We start from the raw sequence: 12,024 nt of genomic DNA, 5'->3' as shown, positions 1-12,024 counted from the left end.
ATTAGAGATAACGAAATGAAACGACAGCCCTTATGGTCATTCGTCGTACCAGAGAGATGGCGATGAAAACCCTCGAAAAGTTCCACATAAACTCAAGGTAAAACAAAGTCTGCAATTGCCCACAAAAACATCATTATGCTTCTTTATCTATATTAATAGGTTAATAGTAGTTTGTTTAAATTTTAGGGTTTCTATCTACCTTTTGGAGTTTGAGGTTATGTATTGATAAGTAATCTTACACGATATATATATGTTTTTTTGAGTTTATTGCGGTTGTTCTGTTTTGAAAGTGATTTGGCGTGCTATTATTTTTGTTTACGAAAGACCTAAATAAAGAAAAGATACATCGTTGTTCATTTCTTTTTCTGCACTTCAAAGTCTAGATACCAATAAGAAAGAATATGTGGTTGAGTTATATGAATAGTTTATCCAAATATTTAAATTGCGTTTCATATAACTTGTGGATTGTGCTTTCATTCCTTTCTGAATCTGTCAAAGAAAAGGACGGACATGTTCATGTTGAAGATTGAGTCTTCGATTAAACCTGCAAAGAATAAGAACAATCATTGTGAGGCAAAGAATGAGAAGAAGAAGAATCACAAAAGATTGAATTAAAGCGACCGTAGAAGAAGAAGATGCAGAGAGGAGTCAACTACAAGAAAAAAAACAATGTCAAACAATAAGACAAGTGAAACTGTCGTGACTTAAGTTAAGACAATAAGAAGTAATCGGGCTAATTGTTTAGTTAGACTCAAATGAGTGAATATGTTGTGTTAGTTAATGTCTAAAATCTAAGTGCAGTTTTTGATGCAGTGCAGTCTAAGCATGAGTAGGTGTGGCTTGTGTAAGAGCCTAGGATCTAGAAGTAAGGTCTAGAGTATGGGTGCAAGTAGAAGATGTATGTGTGTGGATTGTAAGAGACATCCAAGCTAATACAGTATAGTCTTTATGAGTACAATGTTTTCTGCCTCTCTAGAATAAAGAAACTAAACAAAGTGTAACAAAGAGAGAACGAGGAAAAAAACCTCTGAGAGAGAAACAAAGGCTAAAAGTGGGAATATCAACAGTTCAACACACCTAGAGAATTAACACAAAATCTAAATGATTATTATATTTGGTTATAATCACACATGCCACCACTCAAGAGAATAAGCTCAAACTGTTCACCAGATTGTGCTGTAGCCGCGTACTTATTATCTCCATATGAACATATCTCAGTCAATTGTGTTATGAGAATTCCTCTTTATATTTAGCGTGTTTTGATATTACATACAACGACACCTTAGATAATAGTCGATGACCATCAACAATAACTCAATTCTAAAGATATACGAAATTCAAATATTATATATTACTTCGTATTTCATACTGTAATTTTTTCTTCACCTCCAATAATACCATACATATGCTTGGTTATAATGTCAGATACAAAATAATGTAATTTTAACATATAACACAAAAAGTTAATTTAGATTTTATAAATAAACTAGCTCAATTGTCAAATGTCTTTCCGGGCGTAGCTCGGAGTTTCACAGTCATCATCATCATCTCGAAAGAGAAGACAAACCTTTGTGACCTTGAAGCAGCTAAAAATACATGGATGCATTCATTTACACCTTCCAAAACAAGGCAACCTTTAATTACAATAATCCAAACAATAGAAAAATAAAATAAAAATATTAACAAACCAAAATATAAAAAAAATTAAACAAAAAATAAAAAAACAAACAAAATACAAAACCAAAAGGCCATGCCTCAAAACAAAATTTACAAACAAAATGTAATCAAACACATTCCAGAAATTTTAAACAAATCATTTAAAAAAAATAAAATAATATATATATGTAGATACATTAACTAACCACGAAATATAATAACAACAAAATATAATGAAAAAGTATAACTATGCAAAAAAAACACCGGCCGGCCAAGCCCAAAAAAAGAAAAATCAATTACATTTACATGTAATAAACCCTAATATATATGGAAACAAATCTTCAGATGTAAAACAACCAAAAACAAATAAAAACAAAACTATATTCCAATTATATAGGTTTTATGCAAATAAACGTGAAATAAACCTGCGCGTAGCGCGGTATAATCTCTAGTATACAAAATGAGGAACTACGTAGTGGAAAATTTGATTGAAGTTCAAAGGCACCGTCAAGAAATCAAATTACGTGAAGTGCTTAGGCTTCAAATGCCTTTACTTAATGAGTGGTCAAAATTAGACGCAAAAAACTCGGAAGCTTTGAGCAAGCTAACTGAAAACTCCATGCTTTGTCTGTCCGTTTACCCCTCCCCTCATACATGGTGCCACGGTTAGATAATATTATTTCTTTTGGAAAACAAATTTGTTTAAAATGTTTTTGCTAATGAAAAATATTAATCATGTGGAGGTTAGATGTGGTGTCCATACATGAAGAAATGGTCATAGCTATAGAAGTCATGGACGAGATCGAAGATGTCATCATCAAGTTTCTCCCACGAGTAAGTCCACTTTATTTTATGTTATTGACCTTTTAAAAAAAAAAAAAAAAATTCTTATACACATGATAATAAGAAACTTGCCTTGTGATTAAATATCAGCAGGTTGAAATAATCCTATTTGAGCTGACAGAATTGATTGGCATGTTCAATCAAGAATTGTTATATTTTGAAGAAATAGAGAAGACCCTTTTCTCCATTCCTATCTTTGCGGTAAATCAATATCTCTAATACTCCTCTCATTATATTTGTCCGGTCCGGTTTAATCTATAACTTTGAATGGTTTGATTCTTTGTTTGGAATTAAGCTTTAAAGACTAAAGTGGTGAAATATTTGTTTTAATTAACAGGCCAAGGAAAGCAGCATTTTCTCCAAAAGAATGAAGAACAGAGGAAATCTTTGCAAAGTTCATAATTTTTTTTCTGTAATAACTAAGAGTTGAGATATGTAACTAAATATTTATAATTATATTAATTATAATACATACTAGTGATATTTAAGGTCATAGATTCACATCTTTTGTTTTAATTGGAGGTAATGTAGTAGGAATTTAAACCAAAAGGTTCATGGAAACAGAAGTTATCCTTGTAGGAGGAAAGAGTTTATGGTGGAAACACTGCGTATCTCAATTTCTTGGTTTCATTGGATTGTTATTTATCTCATCTCCTATGTGAATATTCAACATCTCATTCATTGATTTGTTATATATATATTTTATTGATAAAGTAATTATCTTCAAACTGCGAGTTTGCTTCCGAGGTTCTTTCTCTTTAGTGGTCTTAGGGGCTCGGTCAAATTGAGCCAGCAGGGTTGTTCTAGGGTCCAAGGTTTTGACATTTTATAGCTACTATAGGTGTTAAGCTGATAGAGGGGGAAAGGGTTTGATATATTCTTTTATCTATCATTCTTTCACATCTCAATAATAGTAAAAAATACAGAAGTGGATGGTAATTGGTATAAATATAATTAACTTTTGTATTTCAGTATCTAATAACGTCTCCTCATTCCCCCTGTTTCTACTTTCTTCTCCAATTAACGCTGTACAAATAAACCATTTTTGGAACATATTTTGGCTCTTAATTTTCCTAAGTCTTTATTATACTATTCTAAAAAAGTGCAGGATTGTATCAGATCCGTACTAAATTACCTTTCACAATCGAGACATAGGTCTACATCAAAACCCCGTTCTTAAACCAACTTAGTTTCAATGAAACTCTTGTTTTTAAACTAACCGGTTTTCATCTCTCGTATAATGTGTAAGTCTATGTCATGTTATGTTATGTCTCTTAAGGTTTAAATTTTTAAATCATGTAGGGCTAAAACAAACGGGAAAATAAAAATAATATATTTTTATTCTTTAGCTTATAATTGTGAAATCTTGTTACAATGGTGTTCAAATATTAGCATTCCAAGAATAACATTTTTCTTGAGCTGTTAATCTACATGGACCATCAGGTCTTATACTCCAAACACACGGATGATGTTTACAGACATAATAATCTCTGTTAGTTACAAGAATATCAAACCATTTCGATTCACTTCCCCATTCAAAGTGACAAAAAAACAGCGTTGTGCCCCAAATGTTAAGAGCTGCTCTAAATCCCCAGTGTTGATACGGGGCTAATGATTGTGATTCGAGATCTTTGTTCTTCGATTTGCAGTGTAGTCCCAATTAAACATTTGGACCAATATCATTGATGATATCAACATTTAGTCTCGCCTCACATAGACAACCAAAGAGAATAACCATGAATGTGACACTAAACATTATGTTAAATGCGTATGAGCCACACATTATGAATAGTTTAAATAACAATTGTGAATGTTTTACAAAATATGAACTTTAGGTTTTAGCATCCCATCTTTTTTATACGGTTATCTTCTAAGTAAAATTAGCTATTTCAGAAACAAATAATTTCTTATCGGTTACCAAATAAACCCTTATACAATTGTTTCGTTTGTATTGCCTTAGGTAATAAGAAATCATTTCGATTAAAAATGATAAATAGGCTAAGATTTTCCTACGATAATTTCTAGTCAATAAAGTGTCTATTAATTCCAATAAGCATTTTTTTAGTAATAAAATGCCACAATATAAAGTAAGTCAAGATGTATTTTGACTTTTCATAAATAATAATATTTATTTGCTTTGACCAAAATGAGAATATATATATGGGGAATTAGGTTACCAAACAAAAAACCACACGAAAGTAACAAGAGAGTGAATTAGGCAAACAAAAATAAATGAATCACACAACCCACCGCTCAACCACCACCAGCCCCATCTTCTAAAATATTCTATCTCTTCTTCTCTCCTTTTTATTTCGTTTAAATTTATATATCTTCCAAAATCCTTAGCACAAACATTATATATATTCCTCTTCATATTTTGAAGAAAATATTACTTTTTGTTTTTTGTTTAATTCTATATCTCGTAACTAAATGGCGAGCGAAGGAGTCGTCGTTGTCGGAGGAGAGAGAGAAGGAGCTGAGATCGTGTACGGAGCGGAGGAATGTTACAAGCAATCATTGGAGCTTCTGGAGGAGCTAGGGTTTCCGAAAGGAGTGATGCCTTTGAAGAATCTTGTGGAGTGTGGAAGAGTTAGAGCCACTGGTTACGTGTGGATGAAGCAAAACTCTCCTTATGAGCATTTCTTCGAATCCACCAACACTCGCGTTTCCTACGGTCTCGAGGTCACTGCCTATGTCGAAAAGTGTTGTATGAAGAAGATGACAGGTACCATCTGTGATATATACCTAGCTACCTAGTATATATTGATAAATAGCTCATGTAATTATAAAAGGACAATAGTTTATATATAGATATGGCTTTGTTTATGTATATGAATTAGCGTGTTTGTTATATATATATAGGAGTGAAGAGTAAGCAGATGTTTATGTGGGTACCGATCGTGGAGATGAGTATGGAGGAGCCAAAGAGCAAGAAGATTTACTTCAAGACTCCTATGGGAATCGGCAGGTCTTTTCACGTTACCGCATTCATGGACGACGAAGAGAAACGCAACTTTTACTTGGAGAATCCCAAAAATTAAACGACGTCCTTTAATAATTAATTGGTTCATCATATGATTATTACATTTTGGGTTGCTTTTTTTTAATTTTCAGTTTTATTTTAATACATCTTGTAAGGTTTCTCTATGTCACATTGCTATTAAAATAATGATATACTCCGACACATTTCTGGGAGCGTTGATTTTTTTCCTTAAAAACGTTATTCTTAAGTCTTTAATTATTTTTTTAATTTATTTCTGTACATTTTATTAACTATCATGTGAAGTAAAATTTGATTTGTGATGCAGTGGACTTAATCTTATAATTGAAAACGATCGATGATCTAAATAATTTCTAATATATTTCCTAAGTTCAATATATACGATGAAGTATGTAATTGGAGACTTTCACTTATATCTATATTTACACTTTCACTTATATGTATATCAAATAAATATCTCGCAACCATATATTTCTATGAGTAGAATCACATTAACATGGAAATCACTATCATATTTACATAACGAGCAAATTATTTAACAAAAGCGTACCCTGTCCAAGATATAAATCATGTCAAAACAGTACTAATCGAATTTATATTTAGTATTCTATATATATCCCTGAACTGAAACTGTAGAGTTTTGAATTTTAATTGAAGATTGTGGAATATTTAATAAATCGTACTGTTTATTATTAGTACTAATTAATAAACGAGAGCGCTTTCTCATATTTTCATTCACCAATTACCATTGAGTTGATATACATTATACGCAGTGCCGGCTTAACTAGGTGGGCGGGCAGTGCGACCGTCCCGGATACATAAATTAAAGGGGCATATATGTATAAAAGAAGGGCACAAAAAAAAAATTATAAGTTAAAGAGGCAAAAAAAAAACTTTGTAAGTTAAAGAGGCACACAAAAAAATTTGTAAGGTATAAATGGGCACAAAAAAAAAGTTATATGAACCAAAGAGAACCAAACAAATAATTAGTAAGTTTTTCTATAGGTTAAAGAGTATTTTTTTTTAGTTTGCCCAGAGGCATGTAATATGTTTAAGCCAGCACTGATTATATGGATATGCATTATGCATGTACGTAGAGCTTTAAAGTACTGACGGAATAATATGGTTGGATGGGTCCAAAACATTCATTAATATTGGTGAATTTGTTCAACCAATATGACCCACTTCTAGGGATTCATTGGCTAATTGGTATGCATAATAAATAATAATATACCACTGAAAACAAAATTATATAGAAAGAAGAGAACGATATAACATTAATAGAAATTTTGAGATTAGAAATCTGTAACTAGTTGAAAATGACATATAATCTAATAATTTATTTTTAGGTTTTTTACTAGTGAAATGCTGTTATGTCATTGTCTATGTGGTATTGTACGATAATTTGCAATCAGAAATTTTTTCTTTAGATATGAAAAAACTACCAATTTTTTTTATGTAAGTCGTACGTATACCTTTTAATTATTTTTATTTTGGTTCACCACATATAACTTCTATTTATAAACCAAAGATTAAAGAATGTATGATGAATGAATTACCATAATAAATTAGATTCGAAAATTATTATTTAAATAATCCATTCCTGGATTTTCTCATAATACATAAGGATTTCCTTAATTTATAAATGATAAACTCTTGAAAATATTTTTACCAACCCATTACACATAGAACAATTGATATTAATCTATCACAAATTTTCATCAGACATATTTTTAGCTAGAAGAAGTCTTCCAAATTTCTTGGAGCTCTCTGGCAAACTCATCTTGTCTGCCAACAACCATAGTGATATGATCTTTGTGCTCAAGAACCTTAACTCGCGCCCGAGGAATCCGCTGTTTAACGTTGTAGCTACACTCGACAGGAATGAGTTCGTCGTCACCTCCGTGGAAGATGGCCACGTTGCACTTTAGTTTATCTCGAACGATATCTAGATACGTATCGAGTTTGCTTCCTGTCCCACATAAAATGTTGTGTAGAGTGTGCCACGCTGCGTTGTGCGTGTGACACATGAAACCTTCTATTAAAAAGTTTACAGTCCTAGGTAGAGAAAATCAACTATTAGTACAATATATGATAAATCAAAATATAGTTCTTACATATCAATTTATTATAGTTATTGGGTTTGGACTTTGCACAAAAGAAAAAAAAAATGGACTATTATCAAAAGAGATCTACTGTCTTAAGTATATATATGGGTGCTGCGCTAATAAATAATAACCAATGACACTAATCAAACTTGCGCATTTATTTTGAATTTTGGTTCATAGTAGTATTTTTAAAAAAATTAAAGAATTCATAGTTATTGGTTTTGGAGTCGAACTCATAATTGGTAGCATTGATCGGATGGATTAGATTCCATTTTCTTTAGTAATTTAATTTCCAATGGTTGGTTGTATTGGTAGGACGAGAGCATTACTTCTAACCATTTAGATTCCTAAAACGTAGAAACTACAAAAACAGAGTCGTAAAATCTATACATTCTTGTCACTGATATATGCCGATCAACCAACCTAGACATTTCAAAAGTAAAATCAATTTCAATTTGCTCCAAGTACACATAGTCATAAGTACTTAGGTTAGAATTTTAAAATTTAGCATAAACACACTATAGAGTCTAAAGTAGGTTGCCTAAGACACCGTTTGTTTTAAAGCTTTCCTCCAATGAAAGAAGGTATGCTGATGGCATGTCAAAACACGTGGCTTTCTATGTCTGGTTATTTGATGTAACTTGAGGATTAAGCTAACACCACGTAAAGTTGTACTATATCTGTAAATTAATTTGGTGAAAATAAGTTGAATTAATAATCGTTAACTGAGTAGACACTTACTAGCTAGCAACCAGATGCGGCTACGAATTAAATTTGTTAGTGGATTTAGTCCATTTGGAGGTGGTTTGGTATACTAACTAGCCACATCAACCATCAATTGTTTCCTTTCAATTAAATATGACATTTACATGCTAAAAACAAATATATATAGAGAGAGACTAAACCTAATTTTTGACATCACTAAATTTCCAAAAATATTCCAAACAACCTGATAAAAAACAACCAACATTTTACCCTCATGTATTATTAACGATTGCCGCTGCGGTTTTGTGACATTGTGTACTAGCTAGTTAAGTATGGAAATTGTTTTATTTTCCGTTGGATTTTAAGTTTTTGGATCTTAATTTTATTACATTTAAGGAATGTGAATTCCTCTCCTGATATAAATCGATTCGAATTTGGTTGGGTGGATTAATAAAATTAAAATGAAAACAAAGAAAATAGTTGATAAAAAGTAAAAACCTGTTATTACGGGTGATGAGATTTGCAAGGAACTGCCAAAGACGGTGGTGTTTGCAGATAAGGAGACAAATGGTACGACTAACGTGTTCGTACCAACAAGCCATCGACGCTCCTAATGCTATAGGCGGCCAAACCTTCCTCGGTGCCACTTTCTTCATCACGTACTGCCTCGGCTTCGTCTCTCCCGCCGGCACTGGATAGTACGGCTGCCCACACGTACACATGAACACATATTCTATTAGTCCTATACATCACATCTCTTATTTTCATGTGTCAAACCAATAAAGTTGTATTTTTCCTTAACTTGTTCAATTATTTCCAGCAGCTAAAATGACTGACCAACATATTATTCATAATATAATGACAATTAGGAACCTGTAGTTATTATAAACTTTTAAAACTAATTATCATGCGAAATTTATGTTCTGCATGCATAGAAACCAACAAAGACAGGTCCAAAATATGCGAAAACGTAACTAATTAACTCACCGGAGCAAGGAGGGTAAGTGACTTGACTAAGCCGCCGTGTCTAGCGGCGAGGCTAAGCGCCAAAATGCATCCCAAAGAATGAGCCACGATGTGGAAAGACTTCACATTGTGTTTGTGTAAGACAGATTTCTCGATCATCTCTACGTGTTCTCTCAACGTGTAGAGTGAATCAGCTGGCTTTGGACTCTTACCGAATCCTAGAAGATCCACGGCGAAGAGTCTATGAGCCGAGGAGGAGGCTGACAGGCTTGGAAATACCGTCTCCGTCCAAAACGCTGATGAAGATATGAAACCATGTATGAACAGAACATCCTCTTTCGCCGCCACCCCTGTTGTAATGAATCCGATTGTTTTAAAACGCAAATTAGTTTACTAATTTCAAAATCCAAAATTGTCTATTTGCATTTATAATTTCTAAAGAGTGTTTTTATAAAATAAAAAAAAAACACAATCATTTACCATGCAAATGTTTTTTTTTTTTTTTTTTTTTTTTTTTTGAAAAAGGGTAAATAATGATTTAAAGTGTGGCTGCTGGGATTCGAGCCCAGGTCTCCACGGCCACAACGTGGAATTCTTACCACTAAACTACAGCCACTTTGTTGTAATAAGTAAATGTTTTATAAATGAAAAACAGTGAAACTGGTTGAACTAATATATCTCCCCTTATCATATAAGATGAGAACGTTTACCATTTGGGATTTGAGTTTTGACAAAGAGGGAATGATCTTTGTCACTAGTAGAGGCCCACGATGTACAAAATCCACAATCACAATCCGACCATCGAGAGACATCGTGGCTCAAATTATGCGGTTTGATCTTTCCCCGAAGCTTCTCAACTACCGTGAAGTTCACCGTCAAGCTTGACTTCGTTACTGATTTCCTCCTTCTGCTTTTATTCTTCTCATGATGGTCGCTACACTCGGACTCGGACCGAGTAACCTTAACGAACCGTTTATTGAGCTCATTAACGGATAGGTTAGAAAAGTCCGATAGACGAGAAGGACGTGTGTAAAGTGTCTCAGAGATATCCTCCAGCTCAATCTTGGAACGTCCGCTACAAGAAAATCAAACGGTAGTAGATTTCAAATTTTCAATACACTTGTAGGGATAAAAGTAATTGGCTCACCGTACCATTTTTAAGTCAACAATGAACTTTAATGCACGTCAATTTTTGTAGTAAATATGATAAGATGATAATAATTATGATTCAGGGAAAAAGCGGACAGCACATGTAATGATGTAAAATGAATAGCTAGAACTTATAACTGTGAATTTATTATATATTAGACGAAACATATTTACTCTTGTCTCTTGAAATATGAAAATATTTACAAAAAAATATTCTGAGTTTTTTTTAACACATCTGTAATTGGACAATTCTGATATTGATACATTTGCAATAACTAAAAAAACGTTAAAAAGAAAAGAGAAAAAATTTACCCGAGTTCTTGAAGCCGCGAAAGAGTAAGGATCTTGGATTCGCCATCGTTTTGAGACAAGAGGATCTTCCCTCGAGTCGTGGTGATGGGTTCCTTGGCCGACAAACAATAGCAAGGCTTCCATTCGGCTTCAAAGAGATAGTCTGCTGCTTTGTAGATGAGACAAAGAAATGAATCAACGACGTCTAAAACACAGAACACGAAGAAGCTAATGGCTTCGTTTAGCCATGTCCCTGCTACAGTCGCTGCTCTTCTTAGCTTCATCACAGCCATGCCTCAACAAAAGCTTCGAGTTGTGTTTGATACACAATTCTTCTTTATATATCTGAGAATGAGATGTATATAAGAAGACTAGATCCGCGCTGAAGTCTAGTTGTGATAATTGTGTAATGTATTTTTATATAATATATAGATAGAACTTCTCTCTGTCTCTGTCACTTTCTATCGACAGTTGAGAATAGGGGATTAATTATGGAGGCAAATAAGAATTTGGGGGTTGTATGTATATATCAGTCTATAGATGATACGTGATTAATATATAATACGATGTCATAAGGTGATATTTTGTTAAAAGACACTCTACAATTACCATATCAGGTCACGGATCCACCGGTTTGCCCGGTCTGGTATTTAAAACATTGGCTAAATAACATGTGGTTGTGAGTTCATTTCAGACACTCCTTATTTGGTTGTATTTGTTGAAAAAATCTATGCATATTGATAGGAAGATGGCGAATTTATTGCAATTGACTTTATTTTTACAGATACGGAAATAAGAAATGAACTTTTGTTGGAAACAAATTCAGAAGGTTCCTTGGTAAAGCGTGCAAGAGAAACTATGTTAACTTGTGAATGAAGTTGGGAGTGAGAAATTGGGGATTCTTGTTTATAAAATTTGCAAAGATGAGGAACATAACTGTATCACATAATTATAATTATCTATATATAAATGTTTTTATCGGATATACTTATATACACTCAAAGTACTATTTGTCGGCAGTAAAAACATTTAAAACTTCCTTAAACTAAGTAGCCATATTCTTCAGATGAACAAAATGCTTTGTACTGTATGGAAAAAAAAGACTTATAAATTGAGAAATACTGTAAGAGAAAAAAGAAAAATCAGAGTTTTTTTCTAATAAAGGAATAAAAATAAACACATAAAAGGAAGACATAAAAGATAAATGTGGGTTGTGTCATTAAACGCCTAAAGAAAAAGAGGTGCGTGGTGGTTGAACCATCCTGTAAAACGAGAGAAACAGTCCATGACTTGGCTTTATATCAT

The 12,024-nt window shown here is 32.8% G+C and overlaps 2 protein-coding genes, 1 non-coding gene and 1 pseudogene across 3 annotated transcripts; 1 reads left to right on the top strand and 3 right to left on the bottom strand.

Annotated features, from left to right (window-relative positions):
* Positions 1-3,880: 3,880 nt before the first annotated feature.
* On the bottom strand, positions 3,881-4,282 carry LOC104731049 (S-protein homolog 20 pseudogene; annotated as a pseudogene).
* A 377-nt stretch (positions 4,283-4,659) lies between these two features.
* On the top strand, positions 4,660-5,717 carry LOC104731048 (uncharacterized). Its single transcript, XM_010450304.3, has 2 exons — positions 4,660-5,224; positions 5,362-5,717. The coding sequence occupies exons 1-2, from the start codon at positions 4,930-4,932 to the stop codon at positions 5,538-5,540; spliced, it is 474 nt and encodes a 157-aa protein (XP_010448606.1). The 5' UTR covers positions 4,660-4,929; the 3' UTR covers positions 5,541-5,717.
* Positions 5,718-7,068: 1,351 nt separating this feature from the next.
* Positions 7,069-11,341, bottom strand: LOC104731047 (putative lysophospholipase BODYGUARD 3). The gene is made up of 5 exons (XM_010450303.3): positions 10,741-11,341; positions 9,990-10,354; positions 9,301-9,629; positions 8,812-9,017; positions 7,069-7,558 (listed from the first exon to the last, which is right to left on the bottom strand). Exons 1-5 carry the CDS (start codon positions 11,010-11,012, stop codon positions 7,234-7,236), a joined length of 1,497 nt encoding a protein of 498 aa, XP_010448605.1. The 5' UTR covers positions 11,013-11,341; the 3' UTR covers positions 7,069-7,233.
* Positions 9,824-9,895, bottom strand: TRNAH-GUG (transfer RNA histidin (anticodon GUG)). Its single transcript has one exon. It is a non-coding gene; the product is annotated as a tRNA-His (tRNA).
* Positions 11,342-12,024: the final 683 nt, after the last annotated feature.

This window comes from Camelina sativa, chromosome 12, assembly GCF_030686135.1.
Source record: "Camelina sativa cultivar CO46 ecotype springtype chromosome 12, ASM3068613v1".
Classification (NCBI taxonomy): Eukaryota; Viridiplantae; Streptophyta; class Magnoliopsida; order Brassicales; family Brassicaceae; genus Camelina; species Camelina sativa.
The sequence above is the reverse complement of the archived record's forward strand: the minus strand, read 5'-3'. Positions and strand labels throughout refer to the sequence as shown.

Coding starts and splice junctions, on each gene's coding strand:
- LOC104731048 (XM_010450304.3), top strand. CDS start 4,930: ATGGCGAGCGAAGGAGTCGTCGTTGTCGGAGGAGAGAGAGAAGGAGCT. Junction 5,225..5,361: donor TTGTATGAAGAAGATGACAG/GTACCATCTGTG, acceptor ATATATATATAG/GAGTGAAGAGTAAGCAGATG.
- LOC104731047 (XM_010450303.3), bottom strand. CDS start 11,012: ATGGCTGTGATGAAGCTAAGAAGAGCAGCGACTGTAGCAGGGACATGG. Junction 9,630..9,989: donor CAAAACTCAAATCCCAAATG/GTAAACGTTCTC, acceptor TCATTACAACAG/GGGTGGCGGCGAAAGAGGAT. Junction 7,559..8,811: donor CTCATCACCCGTAATAACAG/GTTTTTACTTTT, acceptor TTCTCTACCTAG/GACTGTAAACTTTTTAATAG.